Genomic DNA, 25,178 nt, shown 5'->3' with positions numbered 1-25,178 from the left:
CACTGTGCTCATACCCCTTGACTTTTAGGAGATTCCTCATCTGTGGCTTGTGAAAACCAGATGAACAGGAAAGCACACAGGTAAATAGGAGTTCCAGCTGGGGTCAGGGACCGACAGGGGCCCCCAAGGAGCCTCCTGGCCCGATTGTCCCTTGTGGCTTCAGTGACATCCCTGATGATTTCTTTGTCTGTGAGAGTGTGATGGAAGAGGGAAAGAGAGCCTCTCTTTTTGTTTTGACTAAAGATAGTTGTCTCAGCCTTTGGCCGTGGGTCATGGCCACACCCATTGTACTCAGGCGCCATGGCCCTGTGGCCTTGACCTCAGGCTTTCCCCTGCACTCTTGATTTTCTGCCCTTTCACTGTTCACAGATCACAGATCACATCCGCACCAGTTAGACTCCCTGCACTCAGCGGTCCACAGTGGCTCTCAGTCCTCTCCCCGGCGAGAGTCACTGATCACTGCTGTGGTCATTGAGGGTACTGGAAGGCTCAGCTGATGTCTGAATGTCGTTACTGAGCCTCTGCAAGAGCAGATCACAGCAGAAAGTTGCTACTGGTTTTGTTTAAGATCATTTTAGTATTTCGTCAAGGTTTAGTCTTTTTAGCAAAGAGTGTCTGTTGGAGTGTTCCGTAAGTGCCCTCGTTGGTTTTGAATTGGAAAAATGAGGACGGTGTCTGCTTAACTACTTGTTCACCTCTGAGTCTAAACAGTCACTGCTGATGCCTTGGAACCCTGGAAGGGGCGTGTGGATCATTGTATCGACCAGTGTGCAGTCAGGGAAACAGAAGCCACTCTAGGTATTTTAAACAGACAGAATTTACTAATACTCCGAACTCATTACAGAAGCGTTAGAAGGACCAAAAGAGCAAAAATGTAATGTAAGGTTACCCAACGATGAGGAAGTGCTGGAAGCTGCTGTCCACCCTAGGACTGGGTGCTGTGAGGGACAGTATAGCATTACCCTGAGCTGGGACCTGGAACCCCACACTCACCTACAAGTGGCAATGGCACTTTGTCCTATATTTTAGGGGCCAGAATTCAGTCACAGGGCCACACCTAGTTGCAAAGACTGGAAAATGTAGTCTACGGAGTGGCCAGAAGGAAAGGGGGCATGCTTGCTGGTTGACTAGGCTCTGCCCCTGGGAGTACAGGAATCGCTGCTGTTAGGAGAGAACAGTGACCCTTCGGCAGACTCGACTTTTAAGTCTCTGTGCCTGTGTACACACCAGCTGCCCTGGGGGTATCGGGTGAGAGCATTTTATTTTATTTTATTTATTTATTTTTTACAGAGACAGAGAGAGAGTCAGAGAAAGGGTTAGATAGGGACAGACAGACAGGAACAGAGAGAGATGAGAAGCATCAATCATTAGTTTTTCCTTGCGACACTTTAGTTGTTCATTGATTGCTTTCTCACATGTGCCTTGACCGTGGGGCTACAGCAGACCAAGTGACCTCTCGCTCAAGCCAGCGACCTTAGGTCCAAGCTGGTGAGATCTGCTCAAACCAGATGAGTCTGCACTCAAGCTGGCGACCTCGGGGTCTCGAACCTGGGTCTTCCACATCCCAGTTCTACGCTCTATTCACTGCACCACCGCCTGGTCAAGCCAGGTGAGAGCATTTTAAAGCTGAGTTCTCTTCCTTCCTCCTGTGCTACTTCCCTAACCCTCCCCCCCTCCTTGCTTCTTCCCCCTGGTGCCACTGAGCCCACTTCTGTGTGTTCTGTTTCCAGGGGGCCCTGGCCCCGCCCCAGCCCTGGTGGAAGATCCAGTTGTTCGTGTGGGAGCCAGTGCTGTTCGGGACCTGGGATGGTGTGTTCACGTCCTGCATGATCAACATTTTTGGGGTTGTCCTTTTTTTGAGGACTGGCTGGTTGGTGGTGAGTGATGGCTTGGTGGCCCTGGAGTGTCCTGTGGGTCTGTGACGTGGGAGCTCTGTTCACTCTTGGGCATTCCACAGTGCAGGTAGCAGACTCCTAAAGCACAGCTGCTCCAGAAGCATGAACCTAGAAGCAGGCACATTGAATAGCTAGCAATGCTTTTAAAGTGAGACTCCCGAGGAGCTGGGCCTCACCATGGATGTAATGACTGAAATATGAACGCAGAAATCAGGGCACATTGTGGGTGGGACTAGAGGTGGGTCAGAGACAGGTAAGTTTGCCTCCAGTTTGTGACCCTCCCCAGATTTCCTGGAATTCTTCCATTTCTGTGGTGCTTTCCTGCTGGTGCCGGCTCCTCACCCATGTGGTCGCCTCCCCCATCACACCCTCCCTGTGGTCAAGGCTGTGCACAGGGAGGCTTGGCCAAAGGTACAGACTGCCTACACTCAGGGCCAGATTACCTGGGCAGACCTTTTGCATGAGATCATGGGATCAGTTTGTCTTTCTCTTTAGAAGGAACAAGGGCCTCTTTTTTTATGCTTCATATGAAAGCGTCCTGGGACCTTGTAGGCAGACATGTGTCCTGAGCAGGTCCTCACCCTTCCCCTAGTGCCTTTCCCCTGGGACTTCAGTAAACTCAACAGGCTGTGCAGGCCAAAAGGTTAGCCTATCAGTAATCATTGATGAGCACCTCGTGTGTGCCAGGCACTACTGCAGGCCAATAGGATTGCAAAATATAAGGCCCTGCCCTTCCCCCTGGTGAGTTAACAGCCACAGTGGTTAGATTTTACATCAGGAATCCAAGAGAGGTCTCAGAGCAGCATTAAATCTCTCAGGAGTGGAGCAGGCTATGAATGTATGGTTGCCAAGGCGTCCAGGAAAGCTTCTTGGATAAGAGGTGGTTAAACCAGCTGTTGAAAGTGAATTGGACTGGACAGGTGAAGGAGAGAGAGGGCCACCCAAGGTGCAGAATATATCAGGCTTCTCCAGATAAACCATATATACATGAAGAGAGAGATCGAGATCGAGATTTACTTTAAGGAAGTGGCTCACATGATTATGGAGGCTGGCAAGGTCCAAAATTTGTAGGACAATCAAGATTCAGGTGAGAACTGATGCTGCAGGCTTGAGCGCAAAGGTTGGAAACTCAGGCAGAATTTCTATGTTTTAGTCTGGAGACAGACAGAATTCCTTCTTTGGGAAACCCTGGTCTTTGCTCTTAAGGTCTTCAACTGATTGGATGAGGCCCACCATATTAAGGAGGGAAATCTCCTTAAAGTCAACTGAGTGCACATGTTAATTACATCTTCAAAATACATCTATAGCAACATTTAAACTAGCATTTGACCAAACGAACAGTCACTATAATTTAGCCAAGTTGATACAGAAAATTAGCCATTACATCGGCAAATTCCAGAGGATTAAAATTTCACTGTAGTGGGGTGGATGGGGTCGTTACCCCTCAGGAGCCCGGGTTGAGTCAGACTTTCCTAAGCCCTGTCATGTTCCGTGGGCTGAGTCCATAACTGATTAGAGTCTTCTGCTGCTACCTCTCAGCACGCACAGTTCATCTGGGGTAAGGGGATGATCCCACTGTGTTTTATACTAGAAGATGCCTCTGATCATTCTTTCTGAGAACACTTGGGAAATTAAAATTTACTGAAGTTTTCTATTTGTCTTTGAGTTAAAAATTTGAAAGGATTATGGATCATACATGGCAGTTTGCATGATAGCATCAGACTCAAAAGGAGTTGCATTCTCAAATATATATTGTTTATGATAAAGGCAACAGACATATCAATGAATACTTAACTCTCGACTTTTTATCATTTAGGTTTTTTAAGTTTCATACTTCATATATTCATTTAAATTTTAATTTAATATCAGAGAGTCCCAAATTGAATTTTTTGATCTAGTCCTTATTATGTGAGTATAAATTGATATCCCACACCAAAAAAAAATTTTTTTTTTTTTTTGCATTTTTCTGAAGATGGAAACAGGGAGAGACAGTCAGACAGACTCCCCCATGCGCCCAACCGGGATCCACCCAGTACGCCCACCATGGGGCGATGCTCTGCCCACCAGGGGGCGATGCTCTGCCCATCCTGGGCGTTGCCATGTTGCGACCATTCTGGGCGTCGCCGTGTTGCGACCAGAGCCACTCTAGCGCCTGGGGCAGAGGCCACAGAGCCATCCCCAGCGCCCGGGCCATCTTTGCTCCAATGGAGCCTTGGCTGCGGGAAGAGAGAGACAGAGAGGAAGGCGCGGCGGAGGGGTGGAGAAGCAAATGGGCGCTTCTCCTATGTATCCTGGCCGGGAATCGAACCCGGGTCCTCCGCACGCTAGGCCGACGCTCTACCGCTGAGCCAACCGGCCAGGGCCAAAAAGTTTTTTTTTTTTTTTTTTAATTTAATTTAATTTTATTTTTTATTTATTCATTATAGAGAGGAGAGGGAGAGACAAAGAGAGGGACAGAGAGAGAGAGAGGAGAGACAGAAGGGGGGAGGAGCTGGAAGCATCAACTCCCATATGTGCCCTGACCAGGCAAGCCCAGGGTTTCGAACCGGTGACCTCAGCATTTCCAGGTTGATGCTTTATCCACTGCGCCACCACAGGTCAGGCCAGGGCCAAAAAGTTTTAACTATGGTTTTGCAGAATGCAATACTTGTAATGGTGAGAATTTAAAATAAAGTAGAAGCATCTTTTTTTTAGAAAAAGCCCTTGGCCCAGGGTTCCACTTTAGAAGCCTTAACCATATCCAAGGTAGGTCTGGTTTTTTTTAATTTTTATTTTTAAAAGAATTTATATTTAGGGAGAGAGAGAGAAGCATTGATTTATTATTCCACTTATTTATGCATTCACTGGTTGAGTCTTGTGAATGTGTCCTGACTGGGGACAACTTGCCACCTTGGTGTAGTGGGACAACGCTCCAACTATCTGAGCTGCCTGGCCAGGGCTATTTTTTTTTTCTTTATTAATGTGTGAAAAGCTTAGGACAAAGTCGACAGCCTCTCTGGTGTGGATGCTAAGAATCATACCCTTTACCCCACCCCCAAACTTACAGGGCTCCTACTTACAAAACACGCAGCTTCCAGATCCAGCTCTTCATGCTGGTGGCAGGCGCAGGTTCCCGAGAGGGATCTCTGTGTCGGCCCCTTCCTGTGGCCTGCCTCACTGCCCAGCGTCTCTCCAGTCTGTGTGCAAGGGGGGCCTATCAGCCGAGCGCTGTGGCAGAGGAAGGCCTGGCCAGGGGCAGCCTACGCCACGGGGCTCTGCTTCCTGCAGGGGAGGGTCATAAAACGGTAAAGGAAAGAAGGGTCACCTCTCTTTAGTCTGGTTCTTAAGGGCCTCCTCTGAATCTTCTCACTGGGTCATCTTTTTGAGAAATGGCTATCCAGAGGTGTTAGTTCTGTCCCCGAAGTAGAAGTACAAGTTGTGTTAGTTATCTATTGCTACATAACTAGTTACCCCAACACTTAGCTACTTTGAGCAATGAATATGTTATCCTACAGTTTATGTTATCTTATAGTTTCTGTGGTCCAGGGGCTGGGTGCCTCTGGCTCGGGCTGTCAGTCAGTCAGGGCTGCAGTCTCACCCGAAGGCTTCACTGGGGCAGGCTGGTTTCCAATATCACCAGTGTCATTGTCGACAGCCTTTGTCATGTGGGTCTCTTTATAGAGCTGCCTCGTTACATGCAGCCAGCTTTTTTCAGGGCCAGCAATCTGAGAGAGTGAGCAAGTGCCCGAGACAAAGGCCAGTCTTTTTATATCCTCATCTCAGAAGCGATGTCCCATCACTTCTGCGATACTCTGTTCATTAGAAGTGAGTCACTAAGTCCAGACTCAACTCAAGGTGATATGATTACAGAGGGCTTGATTACCAGTAGATGGGGATCACTGGGGCCATCTTTGGGGTGGCCTACCACACAGATCCATTCTTATGCCCTAAAGTGATCTGTTCTTCAATTCTGACATTAATTTTACCTGAAAAATCCTATTTGATCATGGAAAAAAGGCAAATGTGAAATGCCAAAAGCAAGGTTGGGTTTTAGGAGATGGCATAAAATGAAGTAAGTAGAGGTCATGCCAAAATGATTTTTAAATACACAGTATTAACTCTAAGGAATAATTTGACAGCATACTTATAAGTTGGAAAATGTTAAAATGATGTGTTGGTATGAAAACTAAAAGATTGGTACAGAATATTTTATTATCACATCAGACAATTTAAAAGAACACACAAAGGAAAAATAGTAATTATATAATTCCATTAAAAATACAAAATGAGCAAAATGAGAAACTCTGAATAAACGTAATCCTGCTCCCTTGGCGCTCACAGCCCAGAGTTAGAGACCGACTCGCAGACAGTCGGTGTGGTGAGTCCAGTGAGAAGCAGCACTCCGCCCTGGGAGCTGGCGGAGGAAGGGGTCCCGGAGAGCTCCCTGGAGGAGGAAACTCCTAATCACCGAGTCTTTTTTTTTTTTTTAAGATTTTATTTATTCATTATAGAGAGGAAAGGGGGGGGGAGCAGGAAGCATCAACTCCCATATGTGCCTTGACCAGGCAAGCCCAGGGTTTTGAACTGGCAACCTCAGCGTTTCCAGGTTAATGCTTTATCCACTGCGCCACCACAGGTCAGGCTAATCACCAAGTCTTAGGGACGCGTTGAGGAATGGACAGGAAAGGTGTTCCAGGCAGGGCATCAGCATAGAGGGTGGTGGGGGCAGAACATGTGACTTTGGGCTGGGGCACAGAGGGAATTGGGGGGTTGGCAAAGGGATGAGGAGGTGCAGAGGGGACAGAGTAGCAGGGGTCTCGTCAGTGTATTATGGTGCACTGTGGAGGTGCAGAGGGGACAGAGTAGCAGGGGTCTCGTCAGTGTATTACGGAGCTTTGACTTTACCCTGTGGGGGTGGAAAGTCACTGAAGAATTTGAAGCAAGGGCACTCCTCTACATCTGGAGCTTCTCCCAGGTCTTTCTCCCGTGGTGCTGCCCTTCCGCTCGGGGTGTGTGGGGAGGTGCTCCATGCTCCTTGTCCTAACCCCTGACCTTGTTCCTTGTTCCATTGCAGGGAAACACAGGCGTGCTCATGGGCATGCTTCTGGTGTCCTTTGTCGTCCTGGTGGCCCTCGTCACTGTGCTGTCTGGCATCGGTGTTGGGGAGCACTGTGGCGTCGGCAGTGGTGGCGTCTACTCCATGATCTCGTCAGTCCTGGGTGGGCAGACCGGAGGCACAATTGGACTGCTCTATGTATTTGGACAGGTGAGCCTGGGCTGCGGGCAGGGGGACTGTGTCCTGAGGCCACCAACATGTGTGGGGTCTCTTCCCTTCCTTACTGTTTGCCACCGTCTTCTCATCCACGTTCTCATTTGACCTGGGGAAAGACAAGGGAGGGACGACTGCCCCCATTTTATAGACGGTAAGACTGGGGCTCTGCCAGGGAGCTCAGAGGCAGAGCCAGCCCACAGCCCAGGCCCTGAGCCTCAGGCAGTGCTCCTTCCTCTCCACTCGTGGAGTCCTGATCTGCCCGGGGAGGCAGGGCCTGGCTGGCACCTTCCCTCTGCCCATTCTAAGGAAGTAAGTGCACAGCCGTGGCCGGAGCCCGGTGGCAGCCAGGCGGCCAGGTTCCTGGGGCACTTTGGTGCTGAAGAGCAGACATTTCGCCTAGGCCAGAGGGCTTTCCTAGAAGCAGGCACGACTCCAATGAGCTGGAGCTCGGGCATCCTGATAGCTTGTCGCCCTTCACAGGGACGCTGACAGCCCCTGTGTGGATGCCTGTCTGAGAAGGAGCATGCTGATGAGCAGGCTGCATCACCAGGATGGCCACGGGCGCTCAGAAAACCAGGGAGGAGGGAGAAATACCGAGGCTTGCTTAGCTCAGACACAGGGATGCTGACCTAATGTGGAGAAAACAAGCGCAGACATCAAGAAGCAGCTCTTTGTAGGCACTTCTTAGCTTGAAAAGGGCTTTTATGATTGTGCAAACGGTGCTGGGTGGTTAATGAAAGAATTTTTGTCTAAGTAAGACTACAAGAGTCTCTTCAAAGAAAGCATTGGTTTTGTCTCATTTACTTTTAAGCAGCAGAGGCAGGGTATTTTAGCATGAATACACCTGATTTCCCAATAGCACGAAGCTCTGTGTTTGTGTGTGACAGATGCATGAAAGGCACATAGAATGTCACTGTACTCTCAGAACCGCTTGCCTTTGCTGTAGAAAGATTTTTTTTTTGCCATTGTCATTTTTTTTAATTCTAAAAAAATAATTTTAATATTTTGATTACAGTTGACATATAATATTATATTAATTTCAGGTGTACAACATGTGAGTAGACATTTGTGTAACTTACAAAGAGTCTAGTAACCATGTGACACTATACATAGTTATTACAGTATTATTGACTGTATCCCCTATGCTGTACTTGACATCGCTGTGACTGTTTTTATAACTGGCAGTTTACACATCCTAATCCCTTCCCCTTTTTCACCCCTTCTCTGCAACCTCTCTCCCATCTAGCAACCATCAAAAGTTCTGTGTATCTATCAGTTTGTTTCTGTTTTTTTAGTTTTGTAGATTCCACATATAAGTGAAATAATATGGTGTTTGTCTTTCTCTGTTTGATTTTCTTCACTTAGCGTAATACCCTTAAGTCCATCCATGTTGTTGCAGATGGCAAGTTTCCATTCTTTTTTATGGCTGAGTAATATTCCATTGTATATGCATTTCTTCTTTATCCATTTGTCTATTGATGGACACTTAGTTTGCTTTCATATGTGGGCTATTGTAAACAATCCTACAATGAACATAGGGATGCATATGTCTTTCTGAATTAGTGTTTTGGTTTCTTTGGATTCCCAGAAGTGGAATTGCTGGGTTCTTTCTTTGTCTCTTGTTATAGCCTTTGTTTTAAAGTCTATTTTGTCTGATAGAAGTATTGCTACCCCAGCTTTCTTTTGGTTTCCATTTGCATGAAATGTCTTTTTCTATCCTTTCTCTTTCATTCTGTATATCTTTCAATCTGAAATGAGTCTCTTGTAGGAAGCATATATATATTTATATATATGGATCTTGTTTTCTTATCCATTCAATCACTGTATGTCTTTTGATTAGAACATTTAATCAATTTACATTTAAAGTAATTATTGATAGGTATGTAGTTATTTCCATTTTTTTTTTCCTAAGTGAGAAGCAGGGAGGCAGAGAGACAGACTCCCGCATGCACCCTGACCAGGATCCACCCAGCAAGCCCCCTACCAGGTGATGCTCTGCCCATCTGGGGCTATTGCTTTGTTGCTTGGCAACTGAGCTATTTTAGCACCTGAGACAAGGCCATGGAGCCATCCTCAGTGCCCGGGGCCAACTTGCTCCAACTGAGTCATAGCTGCAGGAGGGGAGGAGAGAGACAGGGAGAAAAGGGAGAGGAGGAGGGATGGAGAAGAAGATAATTGCTTCTTCTGACCACAATCAAACCTGGGACATTTAAATGCCAGGCCGACGCTCTACCACTGAGCCAACCAGCCATGGTCAGTTATTGCCATTTTATTATTCATGTTTTTAATCTTTTTTGTCTTCTTAAAGAAGTCCCTTTAACATTTTTTTGTAATATTGGTTTGGTGGTGATGAACTTTAGATTTTTCTTGTCTGAGAAGCTCTTTATCTAGTCTTTGATTCAAAAATGATAGCTTTGATGGGTAAAGTAATCTTGGTTGTAGGTCCTTGCTTTTTGCCACTATGGATATTTTGTGCTAATCCATTCCGACCTACAGAGTTTCTGTTGAGAAATCAGCTGGCAGTCTTGTGGAAACTCCCTTGTAGATATCTAACTGCTTTTCTTTTGCTGCTTTTAACATTTATTTTTGTCTTTAACCTTTATAGTTTTAATTATGATATGTCTTGTTATGGGACTCTTTGGGTTCCTCCTTTTTGGGACTCTCTGCTCTTCCTAGACTTGCATGTCTATTTTTTTTACAGCAGGTTAGGGAAGTTTTCAATCATTATTTCTTCAAATAGGTTTTTAATTCCTTGCTCTCTGTCATCTCTTTCTGGCATCCCTATGATGTGAATGTTGATGTCCCTTTAAACTATCCTTAGTTTTTTTGGATTTCTTTTTCTTTTTACTGTTTTAAATGTCCAAGTAATGCTTTTTAAAAAAATTTTATTGATTGGTTTGTGTGAGAGAGAAAGAGAGAGAGAGAGAGAGAGAGAAACATCAATCTGTTCCTGTATGTGTCCTGATGGGATCAAACTGGCCACCTCTGTGCCCCAGGATGATATTGTAACCAAGCGAGCTCTCTGGCTAGGGTGGATTTCTTCTTCTTTGCTGTTCTGATTGGGTGTTTCCTGCTACCTTATCTTCCAAATCACAGATTTGATCCTCTGCTTTATCTAATCCACTGTTGATTCTCTTGAATGTATTCATTTCTGACTAGTTCTTTCTTATGTTTTTTATCTCCTTTTTAATATTTCCTATCTCTTTGCTTAAGTTTGCACTGAGTTCATTGAGCATCCTTATAACCAGTGTTTTGAACTCTGTATCTGGCAGATTGCTCATTTCCATTTTGTTTAATTCTTTTTCTGGAGTTTTTTTCTATTCTTTCATTTGGGACATGTTTCTCTTTCTCCTCTTTTTGGCTGCTTCCCTCTGTTTGTTTCTATGTATTTGGTAGAGCTGCTATGTCTTCCAGTCTTGGTAGAGTGACCTTGTGTAGTAGGTGTTCTGTGGGGTCCAGTGGCACAGTCCCTGGTCACCTGAGCTGGGTGCTTCAGATGAGTCCCTTGTGTGGGTTGTGTGTTCCCTCCTGTTGTAATTGAGCCTTGGTTGGTGTTGGCACATTAGTGGGAGGGATTGACCCTTAGGCTGATTGGCCGAGAGGACTGACTGTGACTATAACAGAGAAGCTCTTGTATAGGGGCCGATGCCATGGAGCAGGAATTGCTTTAGTGGGGTTCTCGGGCCTGCCAAGTCTACCCTTTGGGTGTGTCATTTGTGGAGATGGTTGGGTGATACTCTGGGGTGGTCTGAGGGTGGTCACTGGGTGTGTTGGCTCTGGGGCTTTTTGGGAAGGACTCTGGTGCAGGGCAGGTTCAGCTGCTGCTTTTGCTCTGCCTGGAGCCACATAGAATAAGCTACAAAGTGATCTGAAGACGGTTATTGCTTGTGCTGGGCTTGGAGGTGGTGCCCAGGAGAGTTGCAGCTGCAGACGGAGGCTGGCTGCCACTACTGTCAGGATTGGGGCCACTTAGCAAGAGTTACGGGGCATGGTGGGGACAGGGGCTGCTTGTTAGAGATTTTAAGGAAGTCCAGAGAATAAATCAGGACCAGCTGTTTGTATGGAAGTCACTGGAAACAGTTTGGGAGGACCTGAAATTGGTGTGGGATGGGTCCTCAGGGGGTCAATAGAATGGGTGAGCAGTGTTAGCCAGGCCGATGGAGACTGAGATACGTGCCAGGTACACCTGTAGGAGAAGGGCTCAGAAAGGGAATAATAGTTTCTGCCAGCACTTCTGCCTGGGACGAAGCTGCCCCTCCAGCTCTCACCTTGATGCCAGACACTTCATGCCTTCCCTATAAGTCCCTAGTCCCTTTTGAGCTGCTGCCCCAGAGCTGAGGTTCAGAGCAAGCGAATCTGAGTAAGTCCATGTGCGCCCCTTAAGAGGAACTGCCTGGGACACCAGCTGCTCTCCATCTCCCTCAACCACAATCCCTGCTAACGTTCACAGCCAGAAGTTACTGGGACTTCTCTTCCTGCCACTGGAACCCTGGTCTGGGAAGCCTGGTCTGGGGCTGGGACCCCTGGCTTCTCAGGAGGACCTCTGCAGCTGAGAAATCCCAGTTTTAACCACCACAAACGGGTAGGTCCACATCTCTGATCTTCCTACCAGTCTTCAGGTGAATTCTTCTTTAGACCCTTCCTAGAGGACTTATGTGCAGCTAGACTTCGGGCAGTTCTCAGTGACGGTTGTTCCGCAGTTCAGTTACAAATCTGATGTGGTAGTGGGAGAAGGCGAGCACAGTGTTTACCCACTCTGCCATCTTGACTGGAAGTGTGGAGCAAGATCTTTAAACGTAGTAGTCTGGGAAGTGAATAATAAACAGTTTATTTATTTTATTACCCTGGGGACTTATATATTGATTTTTTACTTTCCTGCTATTTTATAGCCAAGCAGGCTGCACCATGGACAAACAGCAGTCCTCACTTTTCTCCCTCCCTGAGTAGACAGCAAGCTTGCTTCTTAAAGCAGATTCCAGACAGGGGACCAGTGCTGAACTGGTGGGAAGGACCCACCACAGAGAGAGGGGGCTAGGGCGTTCAGTCTCCCGGATGTGGGCTGACTTAGAAGAAAAGATGTTCACAAAAAAGATGTTTTCTGATCACTGGCAGCTGTTTGCCAGAGTAGCCATCACATCGACTTCCCTGCTTGCTTTGCTTTCTTCTCATTTGGGCCTCGGTCAGAACCATCCTTGCCCCTTTGGTCAGGGTCTTCTCATACCTCTGCTTTATCTGCTGCTGCCCTGGGCTGGGGCTCTCTGATCAGGGTGTGGTTTCTCCATAATCCATATCATATGCTGCTGGATTCAGTTTGCTGATATTTTGTTGAAGATTTTTGCATATGTAGTTATGAAGGATATTAAACTGTAATTTTGTTGTGGTATCTTTGTTTGGTTTTGGTTTCAGGCCAAGGCTGGCCTCATGGAATAAACTGGAAAGTATTCCCGCTTCTATTTTTTGGAAGAGTTTGTGAAGGATTGTGTTAATTCCTTAAATGTATGGTAGAATTTAGTGGTAAAACCACCTGGGTTTGCCCTGGCCGGTGGCTCAGCGGTAGAGCATCGGCCTAGTGTGCGGAGGACCCGGGTTCGATTCCCGGCCAGGGCACACAGGAGAAGCGCCCATTTGCTTCTCCACCCCTCTGCCGCGCTTTCCTCTCTGTCTCTCTCTTCCCCTCCCGCAGCCGAGGCTCCATTGGAGCAAAGATGGCCCGGGCGCTGGGGATGGCTCTGTGGCCTCTGCCCCAGGCGCTAGAGTGGCTCTGGTCGCAACATGACAACACCCAGGATGGGCAGAGCATCGCCCCCTGGTGGGCAGAGCGTCGCCCCTGGTGGGCGTGCCGGGTGGATCCCGGTCGGGCGCATGCGGGAGTCTGTCTGACTGTCTCTCCCTGTTTCCAGCTTCAGAAAAATGAAAAAAAAAAAAAAAAAAAAAAAAAAATCTCTTTACTTACACAGGCGTAGGTCCTGATTTCTTTATTTCTTCTTGAGTCAGTTTTGGTAGTTAGTGTCTTTATAGGAATTTGTTCATTTTATCTAGTTTCTTTAATTTATTGTCATGTAATTGTTCATAGATTCCCTTATAATCTTTTTTCCCCTCCATTGCTTTGAGAGAGAGAGAGAGAAATGGAGGGTGTAGGGAGAGAGGGGGGGGAAGGGAGAGAGAGAGAGAGAAGGGAGAAAGAGAGAGAGAGGCATCAACTCATTGTTCCATTTAGTCGTAGAGTCATTGCTTACTTCTCCTAAGTGCCCTAACTGAGGATCAAACCCATGACCTCAGTACACTAGGAAGATGTTCTATCCACTGAGCAATCTATCCAGGGCCAATCCTTTTGTTCTTATAAGAGTGAAAGTAATGTCTACCCTTTTATGCCTGATTTTAATAATCTGAGTCTTCTCTTGTTTTGCTTGGTAAGTCCATTAAAGGTTTGTCTGCACAGAAGCAATTTGCCCTAGAATCGGGATCAGCAAGCTTCCAGCTAGTACATATTTTAGGATTTGTAACTCATACGTCTCTGTCACAACTGCTCAGTTCTGCCATTGTATTGCAAACACAATCATAGACAATATGAAGAAATAGGCGTAGCTGTGTTCCAATAAAACTTTATTCCAAAAACAGGTAGTGAGCAGGATTTGGCCAGTGGGTTAAAGTTTGCCAACACTGACCCTAGAACATCAAATTTTAGAACATATAAATACTTCAAATAATGATTTTTAAAACTTGAAAAAAATTGTTCATTGCCTTTGCATCCTTTCAAATCCTCCCATCATCTCTCTGAGGCGCTGGTAGCAGGCTGGCTGTGTGAGGCCAGCGCCCTTGGCCAGCGGGGAGAACTGAAGCCCCTGCTCACTCCCTGTCCCTCTCACCTTTGTGGGCCTGAGGGCTTCCTTGGGGCTGCTTACCCTGACACCAGAGCATCCAGCTTCAGCCGTACTGTTATGTCTAAAGCACTTACTCACGGCTCCCATGTTCTGTGCCAGACTCGGCATAAGCAGCGGAGGACTGGAGGACGATTCTGTACCCGACCGGGTCTGAGCTTGCATTGAGAGTTAGCACCTATGTAGGACATAGAGTCAACCAACTTGAACCTTAAGCCAGGGATTTTGTGTCAGAAGGGGAAGTGTATGGAGGCTAAGCCCTATCTGGTCTTCTAGGTAGGTGCTCAAAGATGAAAAGTATCTATGATTGTGAAAGTACAATTTTTCTAACAGAAGTACCTTGGAAGCGAAGTTTTATACCCTGAATATAGGTCACCATTTCTCTCTGAAGTGATGGGTGGCACCCTCCTGATTCCTGTGCCAGAGGGCTAGAAGTTTCTCTGCAGAGAACGAAAAAGGGAAAAGGGGATGCCTGTGATTATAAACATTAACAGGAGATAAAAATACTTAAAAAATAATAAACTTTGGAGTTGTTTATCCATTAAACCAGGGTAGTAACTTTTTTATACCTACTGCCCACTTCTGTATCTGTTAGTAGTAAAATTTTCTAACCACCCACCGGTTCCACAGTAATGATGATTTATAAAGTAGGGAAGTAACTTTACTTTATAAAATTTATAAAACAGAGTTACAACAAGTTAAAGCATATAATAATAATTACTTACCAAGTATTTTATGTCAGATTTTCGCTAAGTTTGGCAGAATAAATCTTTATAAAACAACTTACAATAGTTAAATCTATCTTTTTATTTATACTTTGGTTGCTCCACTACCACCCACCATGAAAGCTAGAACGCCCACTAGTGGGCGGTAGGGACCAGGTTGACTACCACTGCATTAAACAAACCAACAGGGATGTTTTCCAATGAAGAGTAGTATTCCTGGTTGGAAGGTAGACCACCTCTGGGGTGGTGGGTTGCTCTAAGGAAGGGCTGGCAGTCCCTGGGCCACCCCTCCCAAGGGGAGGCGGAGCCCAGCCGGCTGTGTCTGCCACAGCGAGCTGCGTGTGGGAGCCTGGGGCCTGGGCCGCTTTTCTCCACGTGAATGCTCTGTGTTATACGTACCAAACATTGCTGTTGCTTAGACAGAATAGTACTCTTAATACATTTGTTTATATTTTCTCTTTGTAAAATTATTTTAGAATGACAAAGTAATATTCACTGTAACCAGTTAATACATTAGAGATAAGTAAAGAATAAGTGAGTCCCTCATACTCCTGAAGTGGCCAGTGTGACACTTCGTGTCCTCTTACAGCGCCTTTCCTATGCTCACCTACACACAGGTATGGGTTTTGGAAGTGCTGCTTGTTTTTATAGAAATGGGGACAAATTTCATGCTCTATTCCATGGCTATACTTGTTACTTAACAATAAGTTGTAGACATTCCTTAGGTCAATTTAAAACCATGCTTTTAAACTAGCTACTTAGTATTGTATAATGTGAATGTACCACAATGCATGACATTTTCATATTTAGGTCATTCTTGTACTCTCTTCTGTAAGAGTAGTTTTATTCCTTTTCTTATCCCATAATAGCCTATATCTGTGTTTTTTTCTTTTAAAAAGTATTTATTAATTTAATTTAGAAATTAAACTTAATGTGGTAACATTGATCAATAAGAGTACATAGGTTTCAGGTGAACATCTTTATAATGTTTGAACTGTTGATTGCATTGTGTGCCCATCACCCAAAGTCAAATCATTTTCCGTAAAGAGGAAAGGGGAGTAAAGAGGACAAATACATGGTGTCTTTTTCTTAATCAGGCTTCCGGGTGTTTATATATTTTATTGATCTTTTAAAAGATAAGCTTTCATTCACCGTGTCTTTTCTTTAGTTATTTATTTTTCTGTTTCATTGATTTCAGATTTCCTTTCGTTAAACCGCAGGATTTGGCCTCAGGTAGCCTGGTCTCGGTTAGTCTGGTCTCACATGCTTCTAACCACCAGGCTGTCAGTCATCCCCAGGAGCCTTTTCTTTTTCTGTTACTGGGCATCTTTGGGCTAAAAAGTGACTAGGTACAAACCTGAGAAGGGCTGGTCTGGAGCTCCTGGAAACAAAAGGTAGTGTTCCCGCGTAGCCCACTTCCTGTGGGCAACCCCTGTGCTCCCACTGGGAAAAGGAGCAATTAGTTTGGGACCTCCAGATGCAGATGGTCACATTCAAGTTCTGGCAGCCTTGCCTGCATGTTAGAGACATCGAACGCCTGGAACGGAGATGCCCATACAAATGATCAAAACGACCACATTTTTATCACTTGTTTTTTAAACTCAGATACACCTGACCATGAAGAGTCTTGCTTACCTGCCTGCCCAAATACTGATGAATAGCATCATTATCCCCACTACACTCTTGGTAGTTAGTCAAGAGTAAGTTTGAGTTCTGAGGTGGATGCAAGAAAACATAGAGCTATCTATTTGTCTGTCTATCTCTCTGTCTATCCATCCATCCATCCCTCTATTATCTCATTTCTGTCTCAGAGATGATTGAATCCCCCCCCCCCCCATTTATTGGGTTTCTCCCTTTACCTAAATGTAGGTGGAAATACCTAACATAAGTTTGGGGAATACAAGTTGCAAAATTAACTAATCTCGGTGGAGATTAGGGCCTTCTTTTTTTTTTTTTTTTTTTTTTTTTTGTATTTTTCTGAAGCTGGAAACGGGGAGAGACAGTCAGACAGACTCCCGCATGCGCCCGACCGGGATCCTCCCGGCACGCCCACCAGGGGCGATGCTCTGCCCACCAGGGGGCGATGCTCTGCCCCTCTGGGGCGTCGCTCTGCGGCGACCAGAGCCACTCTAGCACCTGGGGCAGAGGCCAAGGAGCCATCCCCAGCACCCGGGCCATCTTTGCTCCAATGGAGCCTCGCTGCGGGAGGGGAAGAGAGAGACAGAGAGGAAGGAGGGGGGGGGTGGAGAAGCAAATGGGCACTTCTCCTATGTGCCCTGACCGGGAATCGAACCCGGGTCCCCCCGCATGCCAGGCCGACGCTCTACCGCTGAGCCAACCAGCCAGGGCCAGGGCCTTCTTTTTGAGCTCTGCTTACATACAGAAGTTGTGTGACCCTCTGGCTTTTACAGAAAGGGCTGGAACTGAACATAGTACAAAGCATTTTTTGAATTCTTGCAACACATTTAGCAAATGCAGGGGATTTAAAGAGGTACAATCAGCATAAAAATTTTTTTTTATAAGTGAGAGGAGGGGAGATAGTGAGAAAGACTCCTGCATGTACCTCAACCAGGATCCACCCGGCAAATCCCCATCTGGGGCTGATGCTTAAATCAACCAAGCCATCCTCAGTGCCAGGGGCTGACACTCACACCGACTGGGACACTGGCTGTGAGAGGGGAAGAGGGAGAGACGGGGGAGGGAGGAGAGGAGCAGATGGTTGCTTCTCCTGTGTGCCCTCACCAGGGATCGAACCCGGGATGTCTGCACACTAGCCAATGCTCTATCCACTGAACCAACTGGCCAGGGCCAAATTTTTGTTTTTTAAGATATTTGCATTCTTGGTGGTGGCAGGGGGAGAAAAACTTATATACATTACATAATAGAATATGGAACCAGATAATTAATTGTATGGCTCCAGTAGTAGGCACAATATTTATTCAGAAAACAGGGACAAAGAAAGGCTTCATGGAAAAGGAGGAACATGTCTGAGGGCCGAGTAGGACGTGCTCCCATGGAGAGCAGCAGAGCAGAGCGCAGTGATGGGTGTGAGCTGCTGGCCTGCAGGACAGTGAGCGGGTGAACCCGATGAGAAGAGGAGGCGGGGGAATTGTGGACAGTGAGGCTGGTGTTATCTGTAAGTGTTTATTTAAGAGTGTGTCTTAAATGTATTTTTGTTTTTTTTTAATTTTTATTTTAATTATTTTTTATTTATTCATTTTAGAGAGAGGGGGGAGAGAGAGAGAGAGAGAGAGAGAGAGAGAAGGGGGAGGAGCAGGAAGCATTAACTCCCATATATGCCTTGAGCAGACAAGCCCAGGGTTTCAAACCGGTGACCTCAGCATTCCAGGCCGACATTTTATCCACTGCGCCACCACAAGTCAGGCTCAAATGTTTTTTAAAAGGTAAAAATCATACCTCTCAGGTAAATATAAAATAAATGTGTGCCAAAGATTTTATTTAACATTTAATTAATGGAAGAGCCAGTGAAATGTTAAAAAGCAGTTGAGATGCTAGGTATAGATCCTAGAAGAATACAGGTCAAGCCCATAAATTAGTAGTTAGGCCATTTCCTAAAGAACTGTCAGGGTAAGATTGCTGGGTTAGACACAGCACTGACTCATGTCTTGTAGGACAGCAAACCCGAATCTTTTGGGTTATTTGTTCCACTGGACAGAAGTTATTTGCACCTCTGCTGGAAAAGCGTCTGTCAGTTAACGTGCAGCCACTAATTCTGACACGTCAAATGTATTTAATCAAGAGTAAACAGAGTAGAACGGAATATTACCTAGGATAGTCCATGGGTAGGTGGCCTTTGTTCCATTTGACATTGAAAGGATATGCTGCCTGCTTTTTTTTTCTTCTTATTTCTGAGTTTTAGATATTTTAAAAAAAAAACTATACGGTAAGGAAAAGAAAACGGGTCTGCTCTGGTGCCCTCCCGAGGCTTTGAGACGGAACCGCCTGTGTGTCTTTGTTCTGTGTTCAGTTCTTGAGTAATTCAGACAAGTCCAAAGGTCTCGTTGGCCCAGAGTCCCATCTTCTTCCCATGATCTTTTCATTTCCGTTACCACTTACAGTCAGCCAGCTCTAGCTGGGGGGGGGGCAGTGACTGCCCCTCTGGATGACGTTGGAGAGGTGGGGGAGAGAGGGGCCTGAGGCAGGTTCCCGCGCGGGCAGGGCTCGTGTCCCCTGTGCTGGCTCCCAGGCCCCACGCTGACAGGGCGAGCAGGGTCCTCAGTGCCAGGCAGCTCTGGCCAGTGGGCTTCTGGGGCTTTCTCTCCGGCTGACGCTTCTTACCGAGAACTGCCCGTCAGTGTGTTGCAGGTGCCATGTACATCACCGGCTTCGCGGAGTCCATCTCAGACTTGCTGGGCTTCAGGAGCATCTGGGCAGTGCGAGGGATTTCTGTCGTGGTGCTTCTGGCCCTGCTGGGGATCAACCTCGCGGGTGTCAAGTGGATCATCCGCCTGCAGCTGCTGCTGCTGCTCCTGCTGGCTGTGTCCACGCTGGACTTCGTGGTGGGCTCTTTCACACACCTGGACCCGGGTAAGCCTTAGGAGTTCAGTAGATGGCCTTACAGGGTCTGCACCACTTTCTTGAAGTTTACGGATGTGTGTTTGCAAGACTACCCCCTATATGCTCTCCCCACGAGTGTGTGCTGTTTCGGGGGCAGGAAGCAGGTGCGTCTCGAAGCAGCTTCCAGGGCCAAACTGCCCTCCTCACACGGACATTTTCACTGAACCCACTGTCCATGTTTCCTTTTATTTTCTTATATAAAAACCCACAAAATGTAGCTAAGACCATAAAATAGAACTGGATAAATACACCTCAGATGTATACTGGTGACTAGGGGAGCAGGTGAGAAACAGATCTGGGCATAGGTAAGGAAAGAGACTTTATGTGTCATACTTAAAAAAAAAATTATTTAAAAGGGCTTGATGGAAATATAACAAATGTTAATAGTGACTATTTTTGAGAGATGGAAGCAGATATGGATTTGGGTTTGATTATCATAATTTTGTTTATTAAAATTTTGTTCAAAGTAAAAATACAAATCTATTAATTAAACAGCCAAGTATGCTCTGCACCAATGGGAAATGGTGTCATAAACAGGTACTCACTGCTCTGACCCTGGGTTTCCATGGCCCTCGGGATGCTTGGCAGCTCTAATCCTAAATCCTTGTGCTTGGAGTGAGCAGATCTTACCGGAACTGTCCATACCTCTGGAGCTTTGAGTTGGTTTGGCATCAAAAGTCTTTCTCTCCAAAGTACAGAGCTATTTCTAGGATGTTGCAGAAAAAGTTCACTGCCCAATAATGTACACTTTGGGGATTGTGTAGCAGTAGTGACCACGTTGTAACATGGACGAGGAAAGGGAGATGCGGTCACCAGCTGTGTTAAAAAAAAAAAAAAAAAAAAGGAAAAGAAAGGGAAGGAGAAGAAGTGATCCACAGCCCAATCACCTCTGATGGGTGGTGGTGGTGGCAGCTGCCTGTGACAATAGCTACACAGCAGGCATTTTGTTAGCACCTCACACGGCTTGTGTCATGTGATCCGTACCATAACCGCATGAGGGAACAGTTTTACCCATTTGACAGATGAGGAAACTGGAGCTCCGAGGTGATATAATTCATGGTAATGCATGGCAGAGCTGGGAACAGAACTAGATCTATGAGATGGGAAAGCTGAGCCATCTCTGGGCGGGAAGCAGGGTCTGTCTGACTGTATACCTGCTGCCTTCCTCTGGTCGCAGCTCTGCTTCCCCCTCAAGGCTCCCCTGACGTGTGTTCTACTCAGGCTTGTCTTGCATAAAAAATGTTGGTTGAACAAAGGTCAGAATTTAGCTGGTACAACACACTGATCTGGCCTTATCACTTCTTCATATATTAAAATTCTTCTTTCGGAAAATAGCCACCTCCCTGAGCTCTCTGAGCGGCCCCTACCTGTGGCTCTGACATCCTGGTCCCTCCCCTGGGACCCCCACACTGCCCCATGACCCAGCATGTACAGAAGGGGCCCAGGACCCACTCCAATGCTCAGGAACAAGGCAGTGTCCGAACGGGTCCACTGGACGCCTGGGCCGTGCAGCTTGCTAAATATTTGGAGCATCTCCATGGGAAGGAGGGGGTGACTGTTTTCCTGGCCTTGCACCGGCCCGTGGAGACAAGCCACATCCTGAGGGGGGCCTGCTGCCTGCTTGGCCGTCAAACTGTCAGTGAAGGAGCAGAGTCTTCTCACGTCTCTGATTCCCGGGTGCTTTCCCCACCATCTGTGTGGCTGTTGGCAGGGCGTAATTAGTTAGATCGTAGGGAGATGCGCCGGCCTCTTTGGAACCTCACGAGGCTGATACATTTTCCTTCTTCTTGATTAAAAGAAGAAGGCTGCTCTTCTTGGCTGCTCTTCTAAGTTACTCCAAATATTTCTTCTTCCTTCTGGTCAGTACATTAGCCGGGTGTAGTGTGAAATAAAATTTATTTTCAATCATTCCCATAGCAACTGGCCCCTCTATAATCTGTTTTTGGTATCACCAACGTTTTATATGGACCACTTTCTTTGCGGTTAAAAAATCCAAACTAAAGTAAGATAAAAAAACCTTCAGAATGGATTTAGCAGAATGACTTCAGCTCCTTTAAATAATGACATATATGTAGGCATTTGAAAAAAGACTGGAAGGAACTATGCCTACGTGTTAACAGTGATTGTCTTTCAGCTGAGATTATGGCTGGTGACGTCACTTTATTTCTACTTTTCCTTCGGTTGATTAGTGCTGCTTTAGAGACGTTAGTTTTTAGAGCAGCTTTGTGTTTACAGAAAGCTGAGCAGACAGTACAAGGGTTCCCATGTCCTTCCGCTCTCCCTCCCCTGCCACAGTTTGCCCCTTATTAGCATCTTGCATTAGGATGGTACTATTGTTACAACCAATGAGCCACGACCGACACATTATTATTAACAAGAGTTCATAATTTAGATTAGAATTTACCCTTTGTGTTGTATAGTTCTGTGGGTTTTGACAAACATATAATGGCATGTATCCACCATCGCAGTATCATACAGAAGAGTTTCAATGCCTTAAAAATCCTCTGTGCTTTGCCTATTCACTGCTCCCCTCCCCATCTTGAACTCCTGGCAACCATTGATCTTTTTTTTTTTTTTTAAGACTTTGTTTATTCATTTTGTAGAGGGGAGAGAGAGAAGGGGGGGAGGCGCAGGAAGCATCAACTCCCGTATGTGCCTTGACTGGGCAAGCCCAGGGTTTCGAACCTGTGACCTCAGCGTTCCAGGTCGATGCTTTATTCACTGCACCACCACAGGTCAGGCACCACTGATCTTTTTACTGTCTCTATAGTTTTGCCTTTTTCAGAATGTCATAGACCTGGAACTATATAGTATGTAGCCTTTTCAGGCAGGTTTATTTCACTAAGCAATATGCATTCAAGGTTTCTCCATGTCTTTTCATGGCTTGATAGCTCATTTCTTTTTTTTTTTTTTTTCATCACTAACTAGTACTCCATTATATGGCTATATCAGTTTTTTTTTTATTCACTCACCACTTGAAGGACATTTTGGGTGCTTCTGGATTCTGGTGATTATGAATAAAGCTTCTATAAACATTTGAGCGCATGTATTTGTGAGGATGTAACTTTTTAACCCATTTGAATAAATATCTAGAAGCATGACTGTGGGATTGTATGGAAAGACTATGTTTATCTTTCTAAGAAACTTCCAGACTGTCTTCCAGAGTGGTTGGTGGCATGTTGCATTCCCATCAGCAGCAAGTGCAAGTTCCGGTTGCTCCACGTCTTCTCCAGTATTTGCTGTTGTCAGTTTTTTGGACTTGAGCCATTCTAAGAGGTGCATTGTGGCATCTCATTTTGATATTGAGCACTTTTTTCATATGCTTCTTTGACTTCTGCATATCATCTTTGATGAGGTCTCTGTTGCCATTTTTTCCCATTTTTTATCTTTTTTTTTTTTTTAATTTTTATCGAAGCTGGAAACGGGGACAGTCAGACAGGCTCCCGCATGCGCCCGACCGGGATCCACCCAGCACGCCCACCAGGGGTGATGCTCTGCCCACCAGGGGGCGATGCTCTGCCCCTCCGGGGCGTCGCTCTGCCGCGACCAGAGCCACTCCAGCACCTGGGGCAGAGGCCAAGGAGCCATCCTCAGCGCCCGGGCCATCTTTGCTCCAATGGAGCCTTGGCTGTGGGAGGGGAAGAGAGAGACAGAGAGGAAGGAGGGGGTAGGGGTGGAGAAGCAAATGGGCGCTTCTCCTATGTGCCCTGGCCGGGAATCGAACCCTGGTCCCCCGCACGCCAGGCCGACGCTCTACCGCTGAGCCAACCGGCCAGGGCCTCCCATTTTTTAATTGGGTTGTTTTCTTATTGTTGAGTTTTAAGAATTCTTTGTATATCTATATGTCTGTGTCTATATCTATATCTATCTATATCTATTTTTTTCTGTTCAGGTTTATTACACAAAGGGGGTGGGGCTCAGTCCCTCTTGGCTGCTGCCTTCCTATTGGCTGAGGACAGGGCTCAGCTCCTCTCTCTTGCTCTTGGCATGGATGTGAGTCCCCATCTCTTACTGATGAATTTCAGGGCCCCCTTGTCCTCAGAGACCTTGAGCATCTCCACAGCATGCTGCTGATGGGGGCAGAGCCACACAGCCCTCAAATCACGCCCCACACAAGTTTGGTGTGCTTGGTGAGGCGCCGTGGCAGCGGCTCTGACTCGGCTCGCTCACATTCTTGGTCACCTTGTCCACTGGTTGAGCCCACGGCCATGGGCAGTGCAGAGCCGCGGCTGCTGCTCCTCTGCGGCTGCCGCCGTGGAAGCTCTTGCTACCGATTGGATTGAAGCCCAGTAACAGATATCTGCTTTGTAGATATTTTCTCCCAGTCTGTGGTTTGTTTTGTCGTTCTTTTGACAGTATCTTTTACATAGCAGAAATTTTTAATTGAAATGAACTCTAACCAATTGTTTTTCTTTCATGAATCATACTTTTGTTGTTTTACCTAAAAACTCACCTAAACCACCGGTTACCTAGATTTTTCTCTCATTTTATCTTTTAGAAGTTTGATGGTTTTGTGTTTGACATTTAAGTCTGTGATCCATATTGAGTTAATTTTTGTGAAAAAAGGAAGCTAAGTATCTATTTTATTTTATTTTTTTTGCATGTCAATGTCCAGTCATTCCAGCACTGTGTATTGAAATAACTATCTTGCCTCCTTTGAACTGCCTCTGCTCCTTTGTCAGAGATCAACTGACCCTGTTTGTGTGGGTCTATCTCTGGGCTATTTATCCTGTTCCTACAGATATCAATATTCTTTTGAACAAATTACTCCAACATTTAGTAGCACAAAACAACAATAAATATTTATTCTTTCTTACCTTTCCTATGGGCCAGGAATTTGGGTGTGGCTTGCCTGGTGGCTCTGGCTCAGGGTCTCTCATGAGGTTCAGTCAGACCTGGGCCAGGGCTGCAGTCACCTGAAGGCTTGACGGGGTGGGAGGCACTGCTGGCCCCAGGCCTCAGCTCCTCTCCAGGTGGTCCTTTCCTGAGCGTGGCTTAGCTTTCAAGTTTTCAAGTCCTAGGGTGACTGGCTTCCCAAGAGCAAACAATCAGAGAAGGTGGGGGAGAGAGGAGGAGAGAGAGAGAGAGAAGACACAGAAGGAGGGAGGGACAGCTGTCCTTTCTATGATCCAATCTCATGAATCCCACAGCAGCACTTTCACCACGTTTGTTTAAGGGGGTCTATTAGTCTGGCCCTAACGAAGGGAATTACTTTTCACCTTTTGAATGGAGAAGTGTCAGAGAATTTGCAGACACATTTTATTTTAAAAGAAATGTTTTTAGATTTTTTTATTCATTTTGAGAGAGAGAGAGAGAAAGGGGAAGGAGGAGGAAGCATCAACTCCCATATGTGCCTTGACCAGGCAAGTGCAGGGTCACCTCAGTGTTACAGGTTGATGCTTTATCCACTGCGCCACCACAGGTCAGGCTGCAGACACATTTAAAAACCATATAGTTGATTTTAAAATCAGGAAAAAATTTGAAATATATTTAAGTCAAATTATATTTTTCCATTATTCCAAAGACAAAATAAATGTTCTTTTATTTTATTTTTTGCATGGTGCAAGAATTAGGAAATATAAAGTGAAAAGTGAAAGCACCCCTCCATTCTTCCACGCCTGCTTCCCAGAAGGAGATTGGTAAATAGCTTTCCAGTCTATTTTCATACATGTACAAGCACATGTGCACACAGACATGTTCATGAACACATACAACATAGTCCTTTGTAGAAATGTGATGAAACTCCGCATTGTTTTACTGCTTTTTCCCTCCCACTCAGTAACATATTATGGACAACGTGCAAAGGCAGTACATTTAGAGTTCCCTCATTCTTTTTATAATACATGGTGGA

At 46.0% G+C, this 25,178-nt stretch overlaps 1 protein-coding gene across 5 annotated transcripts in view; it reads left to right on the top strand.

Moving 5' to 3' along the window:
- Nucleotides 1–25,178, top strand: part of SLC12A8 (solute carrier family 12 member 8) — a 174,108-nt gene that overhangs the window by 28,508 nt on the left and 120,422 nt on the right. For 4 of the 5 annotated variants that reach the window (XM_066241463.1, XM_066241461.1, XM_066241459.1 and 1 more), the window contains 3 exons: nt 1,731–1,877; nt 6,949–7,140; nt 19,066–19,297. In XM_066241463.1, the coding sequence (XP_066097560.1) occupies nt 1,731–1,877; nt 6,949–7,140; nt 19,066–19,297 (571 nt within the window). The remainder of the gene's footprint in view (nt 1–1,730; nt 1,878–6,948; nt 7,141–19,065; nt 19,298–25,178) is intronic. The other variant, XM_066241462.1, reaches the window with a different exon arrangement.

The sequence above is a fragment of the Saccopteryx bilineata genome, chromosome 8, assembly GCF_036850765.1.
Source record: "Saccopteryx bilineata isolate mSacBil1 chromosome 8, mSacBil1_pri_phased_curated, whole genome shotgun sequence".
Lineage (NCBI taxonomy): Eukaryota > Metazoa > Chordata > Mammalia > Chiroptera > Emballonuridae > Saccopteryx > Saccopteryx bilineata.
The sequence above is the reverse complement of the archived record's forward strand: the minus strand, read 5'-3'. Positions and strand labels throughout refer to the sequence as shown.